The sequence below is a fragment of the Pavona decussata genome, unplaced genomic scaffold (assembly GCF_977016875.1).
Source record: "Pavona decussata unplaced genomic scaffold, jaPavDecu1.1 SCAFFOLD_195, whole genome shotgun sequence".
In the NCBI taxonomy this organism is placed as follows: Eukaryota; Metazoa; Cnidaria; class Anthozoa; order Scleractinia; family Agariciidae; genus Pavona; species Pavona decussata.
In genome coordinates this window covers 1112793-1131457 of record NW_028145604.1, presented here as the reverse complement: position 1 = coordinate 1131457, position 18665 = coordinate 1112793, and the positions used below count along the sequence as shown (strand labels likewise).

General features: G+C 37.6%; 1 protein-coding gene across 1 annotated transcript; it reads right to left on the bottom strand.

Annotated features, from left to right (window-relative positions):
• Positions 1 to 2641: 2641 nt before the first annotated feature.
• LOC146461628 (cyclin-dependent kinase 5-like) lies at positions 2642 to 18643 on the bottom strand. Its single transcript, XM_085086750.1, has 12 exons — positions 18473 to 18643; positions 18278 to 18366; positions 16703 to 16770; positions 15101 to 15161; positions 14625 to 14681; positions 14002 to 14097; positions 13049 to 13123; positions 12043 to 12139; positions 11780 to 11849; positions 8138 to 8198; positions 4815 to 4901; positions 2642 to 2891 (listed from the first exon to the last, which is right to left on the bottom strand). Exons 1-12 carry the CDS (start codon positions 18507 to 18509, stop codon positions 2796 to 2798), a joined length of 894 nt encoding a protein of 297 aa, XP_084942876.1. The 5' UTR covers positions 18510 to 18643; the 3' UTR covers positions 2642 to 2795.
• Positions 18644 to 18665: the final 22 nt, after the last annotated feature.

The window sequence follows — 18665 nt, the reverse complement described above, 5'->3', positions numbered from 1 at the left end:
ACGAATTAAAAAAATTCGCGCCAATTTAACGCGCATTATTTTCGTCATTTCCGGGACTTCACTTCTTACTATTTTCCTCAAATTCCAAAAAAAAAAAAAAACCAAAAAAAAAAACAAAACAATAGCAGCTCTATTTGCCTGGCAAATTTCAACCTTTGAATAAATCGTTTGAGATATTCGTCACAACTGTCTTTCTCTTCAATGTATTTGGGACGAAATGGCTTTGGAATCGTCAACATTTTTTTTACTACATAGAATCTCTCGTTAATTTTCTTAACTTTATTTACGTCAATTTTCGTTATTTCAAACCAACTTCCCCTTAATCTGCGATACGTCGGTTTGGTCACGTTCATTCAAATTCTTCAATATTCCTCTAATTAGGACAGGTTAAACTTTTCCACTCGCACATGTTGGATATAGGATGATCATAGCCAACTTGGCGTGGAGTAATAGAGGCTCCCAGTGGAATGCCACGCGGGAAGCCAGTACATTATGATTTTCTTTAAAGGTTTCAGGATGTTTTCTTCTTAATCGAAGTTCAGACGGGGTTAACAAAACCGCAATGTAAACCAATTTCAATTTGACCACCTCGTAAGCGACGCCAAGAAGACAAATGGCTGTGCAGACTTGGCACGGACCTCCGCTCAAAATGATCAACATGTCTAATGACTGTCGGCAGCCATGGTCAAGGTTAGACTCCGTTTTAAATAACCCGGTGGCCCTTAGATTTTAAGTTTTTTTCTTCAGTTCAACGACCAGGCATCGCGCAATTTTCAGTTCTACAGCTAGTACGAAAGTTAAACGTTGTTTCAGAGACTGCCCCCGAGTCTAGTCCCTTTTTACTGTCAGCGCCGTCGTAAATAACGTAAGTGTTCGTCCGTTTCAATGGTTAGATTTGTTTCGTTTCCATTGCATTAGCACTCGCATATCAATTGTAAGTTCTGTTTATTCGTTTTGTTGTTTTCAATTCCCAACATCAACAGTTTGTAAAATCAAAAGTTCTCAGCTCATCTTCTTGAGAGTTAACTTCGTGTATTCGTAGAGAGATTAAAGTTGAGCGTTTTTTAAACTGCTACCACGAACTGCACTTAAAGAGAAGCCGCCTGTGGCAGTTACAACAGGTGTATTTGCAAGCTGCTGTGAGAAAATGATGATTCATTGTTCAGCATAACACCGGCATCTGGAGGTCTTAGGTTCCATTCTCAACGAAGTACCTTTCGATACCTTTTTTTAAAGTTCTAATTTATTAGGTATTCCATTAACTGCGTTCCTTTACTGTGAGGATTACTTAACCATTTAAAACAGCTGTCAGCATACCTTATTATTGGAAGTGAATTCTCGGGCCATGGAATTAACACGAATTCAAAAACTTCGCTTCAACTTAGCACGCGTTCTTTTCGTCAATCGTTAGTTTCCTCGACCTGTAATCAAACTGGAGCGTTCTTTTTCGCGAGTTCATTTGCTATTATAAATTCTTAGATTAGAGCATCAGCAGCTGTAATTTACCTGGCATATTTTAACTTTTGAATAAATCATTCACGATATTCAGTTTAGTTTAACTCTTGTCATCGTAATTGTCTTTCTCGGTAATCGTTTCATGTTCTTGGGGGGAAATGGTCTCGAAATCATCAACGTTTCTTCACTACATAGAAAACGTGATATCTGCTCCCTCGTTGATTTCCTTTTCTTTATTTACGTCAATTTTCGTTATTTCAAACCAAATTTCCCCTCAATTCGCGATAAGTTAGGTCACGTTTGTCCAAATACTTCAATTAACTTAAGAGTTAATTTTCTCTAATTAGGTTAAAAGAGATAATATTGCATAAGAGTACAATTGTACCTTATTTTGCCGCATATCTAGAACCTTCAAGAGAAGTTAAAAACTATTCGAATAACGAGAGTTTGAGTTATAAGGAGTTCACCGTTTAATTTTCTCCCCACAATAGAAATACTTATAAAAATAATATAGGTTACGAAAAAAAAAAAAGGATATGGTTACCATAAGTAAACAATCTTTTTCCCTGCCACCAGCATAACAAATAAATCCAGAACAGCGAGCAGAAGGAAAATATTGATAATGGCGCTTATCTGGCATCCAACCTGTCGAGATTAAGTTATATTTTTTCGTATTTGTAGGAAGCCGTGTAACAAAACCTTGACAATAAAGTCATAACCTTCCAATAAGGTCGCTACAATAGTCTTCACGAACTTGTTATAACTGGTCGCATTACTTCATCATGCATTTCAAAATCCTAAAATACATAGATACGTCGTGTATGCTAAAAAATTGTGTCTCGGTAGAAATCCAAGATGGCGGACGTCCGGACAATACATCCAATCAAAGTAAAGATTTGCAAGAATACACATCGCCTGTTAAACACGAAAAATTATTTCCAGCACTGCAAAACCGTTTCTAGTAGGAATATTACTAGTTCCGGCTGAGTGGGACGCTAGTCTATCGCAGGATAACCCAGAGTGTTGTTAGTTCGGTTACCGCCCTCGCAATCCACTGGATCACTGGTAGGAAAAACGAGAAATAAGCCATACATTTTCTCGTCCAATAAAACAAGTACGTTTCTATATAAAGAACTCATGAAACACATACTCTCTATAATTGTAAAACAAAGCCATGTTCTGTTAATCGATATAATAAAACTTTATTGTACACGTATTTTACAGACCAATAAAGATCAGCTAAAATTTGATTACAATATGATTTATACATGAAGGATATTGCGCTTGGCGAGTGTTGAAGTTCTCCATGTCTGTTCTGTTTTGTATAATCTTTGACTGAGTCAAGCACGAAATGACGGACTGAGATCTGAGAAAAATTGATGTCGCATAGCGTCTTCAGCTGATATTCTGTGGGCGGGATTGAGCACCAACAGTTTCTAGAAAAATCAAAGTGTAAGCATTACAACTGTTGTCAGGCAAATGAATTGTATGAAGTGAAACAGGGTTAAGTGTCAAGATTGTGAGGCTTGGAAAGCTGCGGATGTTCACGAAGAAATTGTCAGGTTTTTTTGTGCGAAATTGAAAACAGAATAGACAAGTTAAAGAACAAACCAGGAACAATTACAGTAATAACAACGGAGAAAAGTCGCTGAGATTTGAAAGAAATCTTTGTAATCATTGTTGAATTTCTCTAATTTCCTTTCTCCGAGATAATGGTGCCTTTGTGTTCCTCTTAAAGTTGGGAAATCATCACGGAACGTTTCGTCGGCTTGACCTGGATTACAGAGGCTATTGTATGTGTATTTTTTTTTTAGGGGAAACCATAATTAAATTTCAGCGATCTTTTCAAGACACCACCATTGGAACAGTTAAGCCAAAATTTTCAAGTTACGGATGGATTTAATACACTTTTATCCGAAATAACCGCACCAAAAAACACTGATTACAATTTCCATTGCACTAGTGTAGTACCTCATGACAAAACTCGGAGAATATCGTTTCGTTTACTTTGCCGCACATGTGACTTTAGGCTGCTCAAGGGCCAAAGGGTTTTTATATAAAATTGGCATAAACCAGCCACCGACTATTGAGCAAACGTACAAGGGCGGTCTAATTTTCGGTAGAATGCTATTGAAGTGTGCGCAAGGAAAATTTCCAATATCTCAAACCACTAAACTAGAAATAATCCATTTTTACTGAATTTCTTTGTTTAATAGAACGGTTACTGGGTTATGTTAAATAATTAGACGACCCGCTCTTGGAATCTATCGACTTTGAGAGTTGGCTCACGGCAAACTATCAGCCTATAAAAACCTAGAGTTTGCTGTGTAATTGTAAATTGAATATCTGACAGTTTACCTCCTTTAGCAGGGGTTACGAGGGCTAAACAGAACACGGACATTTTTCGAGGCAAAGTCTACAACGCTAACAATCCAAGCTGCTTTTCTTTCGGCATCTCAACTTTCCCGTTGCTAAATTTTTCTCGAAGTTTAAAACGAAACGTGGATGTAACCACTCTATCCGCTGGAAATTTTACACCACCTTGCAGAAGGTGCTATGAAATGCATGCAGAAACATGTATAAAACACGTGCAGAGCCATTGAAATGCTCATTAATTTTGCGCGGCTATCGCCGTCAATACCGTCGCGGTATAGTTGTACTCCTCAAAGAGACAAAGCGTCATTCGTTATCGTTTGTCGGTGGCGCGAATCAAATTAATCCTTTCATGCCAAGAATTAAACGTCAACTTGTATTATGTGATCTTCATTCTATAATTTGTTGTTGAAACACGAAACAAACAATATTGAAATCAAAGCTGTTGGCAATGCTTTCTTGTGGTGATGTCTATTTTGTCTGCAAGTATTTTCGGGACCTTTTCCAGTAATAAACTTGGGGATCGCTGCGATTGAAAGGTTTAATCAATCGCTCTCGTAAAAACACACCTTTTTATAAGAACGTTTTTTGTTAAGCTGTGGTTAAAAGTTCTTCGTTTTTTTCCCTAAGGATTTAATGTTCTTAAACCGTCCTTATTTTTAGAACTGAGCAAACAAGGCGTTTTGCAAATTATAAATAATTTTGAAGCCATTTACAAATAGTTTGGTTGCTGACATAAGGCTGGTGCTGGTGTTAGTACTCTCAGGTTTTTCAAGAAGAACGTGAACTATTGCGTTTAATATTGTACCTTTTCTTCTCATTTTTAAAAATTAATGCAAAAGTTCTTAGCACGTTCTAAAAAATTAAATCTTTCAAAGGATCAACGTTAATATGCAACAGGTTCTTTCACATAAAAAAAAATGGTGTCACACAAGAGACATCAAAGTATTCAGTTCGTTTGAACGCAAACAGTAACTATTTCAAACCTGCAACAGGTCTCTTCCCGCGACGGATAGCTTCGGCACAACAACAGCTAGCGAGACAGAGCCACCACTTTGAAGGTACGAGAAGTCCTGAAGATTGAAAACAGCGGTTAGAGAAACGAGACGCAGAGATATAATTGACGACGCAAACGCCCACGGAAGAGTTTTCACCCACGAAAACTTGTGTCGGGCAAGAAACCACAAGAGCGCTTAGCTATATTCCGAGAGCACTTTTTTTTTATGGGTGTCATGGATTCCTCGACCCACTATCTTTAAAACATTGTTAAGTATACTACTTTTAATTTTCTCGATAATTTGCAATTTGAGGAAAACTGTCATTTTTTCTGTATCGAGGTTGAGCATTCTTGTATCTCAGTTTTGAGTTGACTGTAAGTTCAAGCTTTAGCGACAAAAACACTTCAAGCTAGAGAAACAAGCCATGCTGAGTTTTAATGAACCTGGACTCAGTGTTAATCGGCTTTTGTGTTCGGAGAGGGTGGGTCCTAAATACACCCCTACAATCGCCACGGCGGTCAACTACTGACGCCGGACAAGGTTTAAATAGCAACAACACCTGTTCGAGACTTCCTTAATTTCGTTTTGTGGATGTGCTGAGTTTTAATGAACCCGGAGTCAGTGTTAATCGGCTTTTGAGTTCGGGGAGGGTGGGTCCTAAATACATCCCTATACTCGTCGCAGAGGTCAACTGCTGACGCCGGACAAGGTTTAAATAGCAACAACACCTGTTCGAGACTTCCTTAATTTTGTTTTGTGGATGTGCTGAGTTTTAATGAACCCGGAGTCAGTGTTAATCGGCTTTTGAGTTCGGGGAGGGTGGGTCCTAAATACATCCCTATACTCGTCGCAGAGGTCAACTGCTGACGCCGGACAAGGTTTAAATAGCAACAACACCTGTTCGAGACTTCCTTAATTTTGTTTTGTGGATGTGCTGAGTTTTAATGAACCCGGAGTCAGTGTTAATCGGCTTTTGAGTTCGGGGAGGGTGGGTCCTAAATACATCCCTATACTCGTCGCAGAGGTCAACTGCTGACGCCGGACAAGGTTTAAATAGCAACAACACATGTTCGAGGCTTCCTTAATTTTGTTTTGTGGATGTGCTGAGTTTTAATGAACCTGGATTCAGTGTTAATCGGCTTTTGAGACTTCCTCAATTTCTTTCCGTTGATAACATCGTTTGAAAAGTTGAAAAGAAAGGGAAATACATCCTGATTGTTGTAGTCAAATAATGCCATCATGCAAATGTCCTATTTGGCAAGATTACGCCCAGCAAGCATTGCAGATTTTATTTTGGGTTATTCAGGGTTTAGTTGCTTCGATGGATGGCAGATTAAATTTGAAACGTAGCTCAAGAAGTAGATCAATTCCAATATGGTTTTGTTCGCAAAAGCTGTCCAGTTCAAACTCTTTATAACAGGAAGATACTCTTCCTTGGCAAAAATTTTGCGCTGCGTTTGACGGACGCGCTACTATATAAATTTAACTCGCCAATAAAATAATCCTGCAATAAACCCAGGAGCTCTCCTTGGCTTGCGCACGCATTTGAACACTTGGTGCTTTTCAAAACGTCCGGCAACATTTCGGACCGGAACATCTATTTCATGTGTACAATGTTGACTAATGCAAATCAGTCTATTTTAATATTTTTGACAACTTAATTAAACCACATTGGCAAGCATGGCACTAAAACGTATAATCAGTTAATCGAAAACGGATTGAAAAAAACAAAAAAAAAAAAACAATATCGTACTTATCGGAGCCGAAATCTGTTTGGGAGTTTTGAGAAATGGATCCCGGTTCCTGGAAAACCGATAAGCACTAATCTGGGATCACATGGCGCTTATCGTTGATTAAAATTCATCTTGGAGTCTTTTTCGAAAGCCCGATTAACACTAACTGAGGAATAAGCGAGGGGTTAAATTTAATCCACTTAGCGAGGTCTATTAACTTACTAGTCGTGGGAAAAGTTTACCACAACAAGAAAGTGACAGCTTTAAACTGCGCAATACCGTTAATCAGTTTAGCTGATTCAGGAAATAGCAGAAGGTCAGTAATTAAAAACAAAAACTCTATTTATGACTAACGCCAAAAATATTTTTTTTTGTTAGGAGAGATTTGGGGGAGAATTAACCAAGCTTTGTCTGAAAATTTCATCTTAAATAAGAGACTCGATCTAAGAACCACAAACAAACAAGAAATCATGTAATAATAACTTGTTTGACCGGTTTAGTGTGAGCTTTTAATAGTATGAGCTCATACTAAACATGGTTACACCCTTCAAAAGCTCTCTTTTTCACTGGACCCTTATAACCTACAGCTGCATTGTTTTTGAGGGTTGGGAGCATTGTTCTGTTGTTCGTTCTTTTGTCCTCTCGATCAACCATGTAAGACGTTGCAAAACGTACAGGTCGCCCCGTCAAGGCACAAAGTTAAATGTTGCTCTCAGGAATACGTTTATTTTTTATCCCGGATTAGTTATCCTAGGTATAAGTATTAACTGCAGCAGATTTATTACTAATCGAGGGTTAGTTTAATTGGCTTTATGGAAACCGGGGCTCGGACAGAGGGCACCAGGAGACGTGTTTCGTCTAAGGACACAAAAAAGAGTCCCAGAGGTCGCAATATGGACTCTTTAATCCCATCTTATATCTGACGCTAAGACCGCAAGTCGCAGCAAAAAACTTGAAGTTTCAAGTTGCCAAGTTTCAAAAAAGTAACACCACCACATGAAGGGGGCCAAAGTAACGCTCATTTGAATGGGCACACTCCAAGATTCCATCGTCCGCGGACTCAAAACTCTAAACCACCTTGTTCAGCATAATAAACAACACCGCTCAGTAGCTTTCATTTGAATGGTCAAACTTTAGAATTTCATCTACAGACTCAAAAGATAGAACTACCACACACAGCATAACCTTGTTGATGCTGCTCACAAAAGAAAAAAAAATGAAACGCCTTGCCAGGAGGAGCGCAATAAAAAAAAATTCAGGAATTTTCCGGCGAGCGCCAGTAAAGGGGAAAATGCTATTGTAGCATGAGTATTTTAACCTTTGTACTTAACAAAAATAGTAATTAATAATACTATAAATCAGATTAATTAATAGGTACTTCATTCATTTATTATAATCCTATTAACTTCAAGGATCACGCAAATGTTCGAGAATAAGGATGCAGTAAATGCAAGTATTAAAAATAGACCCTAAAAAGGCTAGAAACACGAACAAACAAATTAATTCGATCGAAAAATTTACTGGATACTAAAATTATAAGTTACAGACTAAAACGAATTAAAACAATAACACATGTACCTTGTAGGCCGGTAGTTTAGAGGCGTTGGGCCAAGTTTCTTCAGAGGGCGGGCCTAGAACTCTGACAAGCGGTTAAGGAATTTCTTTTTTAAAAAAAACTTTCATTCATTTATTAAAAAAAGGCCGGCGTGTTTTAAGATAAGCTTATAATGCGTTTCAGTTCTCCGCTATAGCGCTAAAAATACACTATTGGGCGAGGATTAACAAGTAGTAAGCTGAAAGTTGCAGGAGACAAGCTGACTATGGGGTAAAAATGAAAAGCGGCAAGTCTTTGCGACTATCTAGGGGAGAATTGAACTCGCTGAGTGTTTTCTAAAAGACAACCCCAATTCTGCTCCTTACAATAACATTTCTTCTCAAAGAAAATAAAAAGCCCACGGTATATGTCCTCACTTGGGGATAAACAACTGAGAAAATACAAAAGGCCCTTTCAAGATGTTTGCGTAAGCCTGTTTCGGCGCTCTCAAAGTAATTAAAGTGGTATGTGAATAAGCTCTGTTGCAACTTACAATAGCTTGACACACCTACTTGCTCGTTTTAGCAGCAACTCAAAGCGCTCTTTATAGTCTATTTATATATTAAAAAACATAACTCAATTAGTACAAGTGCTTGTATGTGTTTTGGATAAGGACTTAGCAGTTTGTTTCAATAAATTTAACTTCTGCTCTGTAGTTTCAAAATGATTAATTGCCGCAGCTTTTGGGAGACGGAACGCCTTTGTAAAATAAGCGAAGACCACCTCAATGAACTCTGTATATCCGCGTTTGATAATTGCATGTACAACTTCACGTACAAACATACAGAAACGGTGTTTATGTAATGGGTTAATTACCTAAAAGGAAACCGCTTAGTGAGTAGGCACGAAAGAAAAACAATAAACTTGATAACAAAGTGACCAAGTGGCGAATATTCCGGCCGTAAAAGTTTTTACATTCCGTTTGCAAATTCAGCGACGAGTTTGTAATGGTTCAATTTCGTTATTGTTCGTGATGTTTTGTCCTCGTATTCAACTTAAATTAACTCTCTCTTTTATATCTAAACAGAAGACCGAGGAAAAATAGGAGAATGAAGATACCACAAACAGGTTTTACTTGTGGGGGGTTTTAAACCATAACAGCGACAAGAACTTTGTCAAACAAATTAACTTTGCACATGCGGAGAAAAGGACAAAGTCAGCATCAAAACAGTTTACTACAGGGAACTTAAGCGACGACGAGAACGGCAACGAGAACGTCTGAAAACTTAACCAACAGTTAGAATTAGCAATATTACTGGCTCTGTACATGCGTTATATACTTTGTACATTTCTTTGTCGCCCTCTGCAAATAATAACGTGAAATGACCGAATTCAAGTTTTGTGGAGAACGTGAACACACGATATAGACAAGTTTCCTCGTCTTTCTGAGCTTGAAAGCCGCGGCTACGAATTCAGCTCCCGGATAGTTTCGGTCATATCGTGCAAATTAAATGAGTTAAGATTATCCCGGGGTAGTTACGTTTTCGTTGGCGTACTCGTCGTCTTTACTCATGACACAGACTGATCGATAACTGACCAACAACTTCAAGCTAATAAAAGATATCTTTGACAGGAAGCCGAAAATGCTCTGAATACTTACAGATCATGACACGACAATAATATGAAAAGAGTTTGTTTCGTTCGAACTTCCGGAAACTTCGTGTCAAACAGCCGTTAAGCAGAATTTTTATCCTGGCGAAGAGCCAGTAGGCTATTCATTGACGAGGAAATTGAACTTTATGCAGGGGCAGGGATAACTTGGTCTTTGTTTCAAAGCAGCACACTTGTTCCCGATTTAAACACAGCGGAAAATTCTTTCGATTTTATGGTGTTTTGTGTCACTGCGCACAGCGGAAATGGACGTTCGTTTCCGTTCAAACGGTTGGAAGGGAAAAATGTGTTGTACCTACGAAGGTATTACCCGTATATTCTGGGAAATTTTTAATAGACTCATGCGCCATTTGCATTTAAATTGATTGCACGAGATATTTTGGCTAAATGGAAACCTCTCCTGGTAGCTTTCCGCGTCAGGCCTAGGGAAGAGCCTCGTTCTCAAATTCATTCCCAGGATCGTCTCTCCTCCGTCTGGAGAATCTCTCCTGGGAACGAGGTTGCCTCGTTCTCAGTCACACTTGCAAAAAAAAAAAAAAAAAAAAATCTCGCATGTGGTGCGCGCGCAGGAAAGCAACCAAATGGATGCTGAACCGTCACTTCCTTGGATGTTGAAGCTACGATGTTTTGCTTAATTTATTCTCCTCAGAGAAATACTCAATATTCCAATTAGCCTGGAAAGGAGATGTCACATCAATACAGTGTTCATTCTCGGGCGCATTTTTGCGTACCTTTGTGGTCTACTGACGCAAAAACGTCAATCCAGTGCATCACGAGTCGCATTTTCCAACTAACTCTAGGAGAGATTTTTGTTAAAAAGAGATTATATAATTCATTTTTACCAGCAGGAAAAAGGCATAGCAGTGGAGCGCTATATTCACATTCGGCATGTTTTTCTGTAACTCTTGAGGGAGAGCCCAGATGTGAAAGAAATACGCATATGAGTGCCATGACACATCACACGACAACTTTCGATTCTTGAAAAATAGAGATGGTTTCTCCACAAAGAAATGCTGCTAAATTTATTTCTGTTCCTCCGGATTATCCGGAAATACCTGAGACAGTGCTTGAAGAAAACGGTAAAGAATTAGAACCTCAGGTAAAGAAGCTTAGGTAAAATCCTTACACTGAGACTCGGCGAGTGGCAGAAAAAACATCAATGGCTTTTTGAAGAGGAAGGAGGAAAGATATTCTGCAACGCTGATGTCCGGACACTTGACACTAAAATTAGAAAAGCTTACAGCTATAAATTTAGAGACTTGACAATGACTTATTGATATTTGTGGTTATTGTTGCAGATTAAGTCATAGTGAGATTGGATTTCAGTTCATGGAAACTACCATTTCCTTTTCGATGCAAAAACAAAGAAGATTTTAAAATTGTTTGATACAGAGTTTAACACGTACAAACGAAGTTCAATATATCTATAACGGTGGTAACTTGTTGTGAGTGAAGATCATTTTGATCAAACAGTGCAGAACTATTTAACGTTTTCTGTCGTTTCGAACAGCAAAGAAATCTCTGTGCAAAGGGGATCGTGATTTTCGTTCCAAACGGTTAAAAACGGCAGAACAAGTGGAAATCTTCGAAGGTCACCCACTTCTTACAGAAAATTTCCCGAATATCTGCGCGTTTCCTTTTAGTCTCAACTAAGACAACCCGAAATTTTGGCCGCTTGAAGCACCCCAGAATTTTTTATTAACAAGAAGAAAATGGTGTCCATGATTATCCACGACGCGTGAATGTGTAACGCGTGCTTTGTATAAAAGACGAGAACAAATGGCATCTATAAATAGAGAAGAAAGGATTACTAAATTAAAAGAAAATCCTCGCGTGGAAAACGCACGCGCGAGTAAACTCGCAGATATTTCAATAAGTGCGAAGGCGGATTTTAATCCATTTCATTAAGGGGTTGAAGAAAATGATAACGAAAAAGCTTAAAAAAATAACCCAATAAAGTGAAACAAACGAGATGCAACAAAATAATGTATTAAAAGTCTTTTATCAAAGGATACTTAAAAATTCGTCTCAGTTGGTCATCGATGTCACTCCCTGGAAAAAGTGGTCTGCCTCCATTGGCGATTTCTGGGGGAGAAAAAAGACAACGTGACAGCCAAATCGAACTGGATAACAACGTTTTAATACATAAATGCAATGAAGTCCAAACAAATTGAAGTAATATTTTATCACGTTAGAAATGTAATATGCTTGTGTCTTTTGCTAAAAACGAAAGAAAAGAAAAAGAAGGCCTCAAGCATGGTTGATTTTCTTTTGTTACCTGCAAAAATGCAGCCAGCAGACCACATGTCTATTGAGGTTGAGTAAAGCTTTGCTCCCATGAGGACATCAGGAGGACGGTACCACAGGGTCACCACCTGTCCAGGAAATAAACATAAGCACTTAACCGACTATGACATTGGTACAATGTACTGACTGATGCAGACAGGGGAGGGGAACGCTTAGTATTGGAGGGGATTTTTCATTCCAAAACTGGCTGGGTTTCACAATAAAAACAGCTGGAAACACTAGGGTACCACCTTAAAACAGCTAAATGTTTACAACTGTCCATGTGGCCTATATTTGGGGTGGGGTTACTAGGAAGTGTAAGCAACGATGAAGGCAACGGCAACAAGAACATCAAAATTGCAACAACTCTGCATGTGCATTACACTTTTTGGCACATTTCATTGCCGTCACTGCACGTCTAGAACGTAAACACACGACGACGAATTTTTCTTTCTCTCTCTAAACTTGGGTGCAGTCTCCAAGAATTCAACTCCAGGAAATTTTACCCACACCTGACTTAAAGTGAGTTGGATTAATCATGACGATGTTTGAAAAAACGCAAATTCAATTGTATAGTGCCATCGCCCTACTATTGAGGAGCTAAATAAATGGAAACTTATGGAATCGTTTTTCAGCTTTTTCAACCTCCCCCCCTCCCACCCCCACCCTCTCATCTGACCATACACAAAAGAGGCAGGGGGCAGGGGATGCTGCCTTAACTGTTTGACCACACAATGAAACAGTGTAAGACAGGAAATCAAATGACAGGGGAGGGAGAGGGAGATTACCTTCACAGGGTCAGGGCAGCTGAGCAATCTGAAAGAAACAGATTTCAGAAAATTTCAGGTTTTTTCCTGTTTTCTTTAGATTGGCAGGTGGTAGCCTTTGACAGATCATCTGAGAAACAAATGCCCATTTCTTCCTGGAATTTGGTCGTATAATGGGGTAAAAATCAACTAAAACTCTACATAGCCTGTTTATTCCCCTAGTTTGTTTACCTCAGCTGAGTAACATCTGACAGGAATACCAAAAGCTCTCGCCAGACCAAAATCTGCCAACTTGAGCTCACCATCCTACGAGGAATAGAAAATTAGAACAACTTAACATTGCTACATGTACATTTGCAAGCTTTAATTAGTGCCTTATATTGTACATAAGATAGAAGATAATGAATTCAAATTTTGCAAAGCTCCACCAGCTCTATATGCTCTGAAAGTAAAATATATGAAATTCATGTTTGAACTGTGGACGAAAGAATTGCAGTGAATGATTATTGCAGTTATGTACATGCAACTTAAGCGGCTGCAAAAAGGTAATTTGAAAAAAATTCAGGGTTGAACAGGATTGGAACCCATGACCTCTGCAATACTGATGCAGTGCTCTACCAACTGAGCTACCAAGCCAACTGGGAGCTGGTCATATTGGGAATTTGTAGAGGTGATGACATGTGTGCTCTTCTATAATATGATATGAAGTTGTGATGGTTAGTGCTGGGCATCAGGGACGAGTTGCATAAAACTAAATGCTGGGCGTAAATGCTATCGTCAGACGTTAAAATACTGAATGTGACTGGGATGAAGGTCTGGCGTTAGCAGTTACGCCCGACGTTAAATTTTATGCAACTCACCCCAGAACTTGTACATGTAATAGTCTGACTGGTAGATCCTTTGTGAACAGGGGAGAGTAGCAGTAAAACTGGTTGCTTTGTGTTTTACTTGCTCAAGTGATGACTAGCACCAAGGAAATAAATATTGCACTTCAACTTTTCTATCTGAGGAAATTTCACGCTAATCCCTTGGAACATTATCTGCTTTGGTGTAAATTTTTAACTTTCTAAAGGCTTTCCTGACTGTTATAATTGTAGAAACCATGGACAACCGTGTATTGAAAAGTCTTTGTGTGATCACAACTATGAAAGGAACCTTCTGCTAGTGAAATAAGCAGCTCAGACCTTATTGATGAGAAGATTTTGTGGCTTGAGGTCCCGATGAAGCACGTTGTGACTGTGGCAAAAAGCCAGGCCCCTCAGCAGTTGAAACATAAATGACTAAGAAAAGAGCAAAAATGAAAGATTAAAAAAAAAAATCCCATATTCACCATATGACTCTAGGCTTGGGATGTGGGAACTTGCAAGTATTCCCCTCCCATTTCCCAGGCCAGAATTGTGAAGTTTGCCATTAGGATTAACAAGTATGGATATTTTTGTTGCACCATGCCTTATTAGAGCTCCAAGTTAACATTTGGCACAATTTCTAAGTAAAAATTTGCACTTATAAAAAGATCTTTAAAAAAACACGCAACCCTGCTGAAAAAATGCTCCTTCTAATATCTTTTCATGTGAATGGCTGCACTCTAGGACACCACTGAAAGACTCAAAAGTTAGAATGACCTTCTACAGCATAATAATAGCCCATAGGAAAGTACTTTGAACAGACTCTAAATTTGGCATCAGCTATCACAGAGAGTACTCCTTTTTGGCTAAAAATAAAAATTGACTTTAAAGTTCTACCTTTAGGTCTTCATCCACAAATTCTTAAAAGTTTTAACCATGTCTGGGAACCCATCCATGTTTACCTTCACAACAGCTGCATCAACTTCACCTTGGCAACTGTCAAAGTACTTTTTTAGATCCTACAAGGCATAATACAGCAATTGAGTTACATGTAATTACAACACACGCAGAGCTCCCGGGGGGGGGGGGGGGGGGGGTGGTGATCGTTGTATCTTTTAGGGATAAACATTTGTGGGGTGTGGTACCCCTTAGGGTGTTAACATCCAAAATGACTTCTGTAGGAGGTATGGTGTTACCTTTTAGGGTACTGAGCGGAAAAATATAACAGGAAGTAAATGTCAGTCAACTGATTTGGTACCTCTTAGGGGCAAAATATTGTTTGGACCACGCCCGCAAAACAGAATTCTGAGTACCTTTCAGCGGTTCTTTTCAAAATTTTCGACAAAGTGTTAAATAACGCGATTACAATATTACTGACTATGAATCTTAAGAACTGATAAAAAGAAATTGGCAGATGTCTACTGAAATTTATAAATACCTGATCACAATATTCGAACACTAAGGTCAGCCTGTGCTCACTGTGCATCACATCATGTAACCTAAAAAAAATGAAAGAAAATATTAAGCAGTGGTAGGAAAGAGGATGGTTTGGAATGACCTTAATGTCAAATACAGTTTTCAAACTGATTATCTGTATTGTTACATTTTGTGAACTCTTTTAAGTAAAACGTTTTTAAACCAAACTCTTCACTAAATTCAGTTTGGTCATTCACAAGCACAGTTAGCAGTGCAATCAAAGAATGATAGTATATGGTGCTCAAGAAATGTGTTTTGATTTGATTTGATTTGATATGATAGTAAAGGATTCAAAAAGGATAACAATGAGTTGAGAATTTATGTACATGTACAGAGGTATCCAATTGAAACCAGAAAAAAATTCAAACCAGTCTATACTTAGTTCCTCTGCAAATTATACTGTCTTGGTGTTTGAGCAGGGAAAAAAGTATGTCTTGGAGGCAACAGGTTTGGTACCATTTTGCCTTTGAGTATAGTAAGCTTGGTTTTGATCCTTGCGTTCTCAGTAAAAATCAATGCCTGCATTAAAGGCTGAAAACCAAAGTGAGGAAAAACAAACAGACATTGGGGCTGTTGCAATTGAAATATCCTCTCTTCCCAATTTTCTTGGACAGATGAAAGAGAAGCTCTACTCACAGGGTGGTTCATTTAATCTTTCTCTTCTAGAAGTTACTGAGATTCAGAAGTTACTGAGATTCAGATTTCAGTTTGATATAAAAAGTGACATCTTGCCAGGTTTCAATACAATTTTTCAAATTATAATTACATATTTTTATTGGACTTGAAATAATTAAAAATAATAACATCATGGCTACCATGAAAAAGAATTAGAACTCTATGATACTCAGATACCCAAGGAGTGACATTATAGTAGGTCTACGGTGCAACAATTTTATAATTCATATATTTTTTTCATTAATTTATTGTCAACAATCAAGTTAATTTGCTGTTAGTTTTGAAAAATGTTTCTCTATCTCTTCATGTCCACAATGAAAATATTTTTTCTTACTGTAAATACTATATAAAGTCATTTATAATTCCTTTCTTTTTATCAGATATCTTAAAGAACAACATAATTTAACTGAAACGAATTGAAACAAACCATTCAATCATTTGTGGCCAACCACATGCCAAGAAGCAAATCACTGTTATTACATGCATATCAGATGGCAAAAAAAGTAAATTATGAAAAATTACAACAAATCCCAGGTATCCTGTTCCATTCATGCAACATATTTCTACAGAATGCTATCAAAAATATTTGTCATCCATTTTGTAATGTAGTATGGTTCAAAGCTGGCAATCCATGTGTGCAAGATGTGCAACTAAAAGTGATCCAATTTTAAATGTTGAAGAAACATTCAAACAAACCAGCTGGCCTGCTTGGAATCTCACTGACATGTCTTTTAAAAATTATGTAAAACTTTGTACATGAATAACTAAAACGTAGTTAGATAAAAATAATAATTATATTTATTATCTCTCTAAACACATTCCTGAATAGTCATATATTATTAATGTGAAAATTCAATAGTCAATCACCCAACTGTCACATATTAATTACCTCACAATGTTCTTGTGTTTCAGTTCTTTTAAAATGCAAATTTCTCTCAAAGCTGAACTGGGAATGCCCTGAAGTAACATATAAAAGGATCAAATGAAGTCAAGCTACATGTACCAATACTTTAAGGTAACTTAAGGTGGCTTCATAGGGTTTTCACTTGTAATATGGCATGGGCTATGTTATGTACACATCAAAAGCCAGTTTTCCCTTGTTTTCTTTTTTTCATTGAAATCCCCCACAATGTAAAAGTCAAGAACAAAACTGTGTCCTCAAACCCTCCCAGGTACAATAATGCCCTTGAGTCTAGAGTTAAAACTACTCAAACACAGGCATTTATACATGTATCAGTGTGTATTAGGCTTTGATTTTTTTTTTTTTTCAATTTCCCACCGTGAAATCTTCTCAAATTTTAACAACGGATAGAATCTCACCAGGAAAATCGTTTTTAAAAGAACAAAAAAGGTAGGGGTTACAAAGGCAGATTTTTTACTTTTTTGCATACTTGAGCTCTAACTAGAGCAAATTATTTGAAACTTCTGTGCCAGATTTTAGAAAATTTCACCGAAGGAAAGGAGAGAAAATGCAGATGAAAGTTTACATTTTTGTCTTAGAAAGGCAATTCGCCAAAATTGCTATTTGGGCACGCATGAACTTTTAAGCATGGGACTTGTTTTTGCAACCTACCGAATCAGATGAAATTTACAACCTCGGTTATCTTTGAAGACACAAACAACAATATTTCAGTTTATAAAACTATTTCTGGATGTTTTCTTTGAAATGCTTTTCCTGTTTTGACTCCAGGGCTGTCGTTTACGCTGATTGTTGACTTTTTCACTGTTTTGCATGAGCTTACGTCAGCTCACACGCACATATTACTCACATCATCAGCTTGTGCATGCATATTTTGCTTGCATCAACAGTGCATGCATAAGCTTATAATGCTAGGGAGACACCTTAAATTACTATAGTATTGTCTATTGCCCAATAATAGAAAGAAAATGTATCTTCTAAATATAGAACTTGACTACACATTTACAGTGTAGAATATTGGAATGGCTTGATAATGAATGTTTCAGGCAACAATATCAAATTGAAAAATTACAATAACATAAAATTTCTTTCTGTTCAAAATATTTAAATTTCGACAAAAATAAACATCTGAAGTGTTAGGCAGTAAACATTTGGTTACAATTTAAATTAAGGACATTTCATACTTTAAAGTCGTTTATTTTTAAAATTAAGCGTCGATCGTGATTTCCAAAACATCATCAAATTCAACAAACAAGAAATCCATTTCATAAAATGAAATCATTAAGGGCATAAATGTACTCCATGAATCTCGATTTTGATTTTAAATTATTTTGATATTATAGCACAGTAAATCACGCGGTTTTGTTTTGTGAACGGAAGCTACAATCGTTTTTCGTTTTCCAGTGTATGCATTTACATGTCACTCATGGATAAAAACTGAATATGATGATTCAGATGACAGGCGGGTATAGGGTGGTTCGCTACTGGAGAAATAATCCACAATTGCACAAATATAATTCCAAGCTAAGCAGTTAAATTATTCACCTCGTCATCTTCGTCGAGTCTTACTCGTTTCAGCGCTACTATCTCGTGTGTTTCTTTGTGCTTTGCTTTGAAAACGGTTCCATAAGTACCTAAAGATCGTTGAAAACAATGAAATAATTTTTTCCCGCGCAGTGGATAGTGTAAAACGATACTCAATAGCCATATACAAGAAAGCAAAAAAAATTGTGACAATACCTTCACCGATCTTCTCCAGTTTTTCATATTTCTGCATAATACGAAAGTCAAAGCTTCTTTACGACAATGAACATTCAGAGCTTCGTCTTGAATTTTCACTGGCTTGGATAATTTTGGCAGATTTAATAAACTGACTCGACCATTCAGTCGATGACAACAAAACAACATCTTCATCCAGGCCTTATTGATTCTC

Excerpts from the sequence above, each read along its gene's own strand:
- LOC146461628 (XM_085086750.1), bottom strand. The coding sequence starts at position 18,509 with ATGCAGAAATATGAAAAACTGGAGAAGATCGGTGAAG. Across the intron at positions 4,902-8,137 it reads CTAAACTACCGGCCTACAAG|GACTTCTCGTACCTTCAAAG; the intron begins GTACATGTGTTA and ends TTCAATCTTCAG. Across the intron at positions 2,892-4,814 it reads CGGGAAGAGACCTGTTGCAG|AAACTGTTGGTGCTCAATCC; the intron begins GTTTGAAATAGT and ends TGATTTTTCTAG.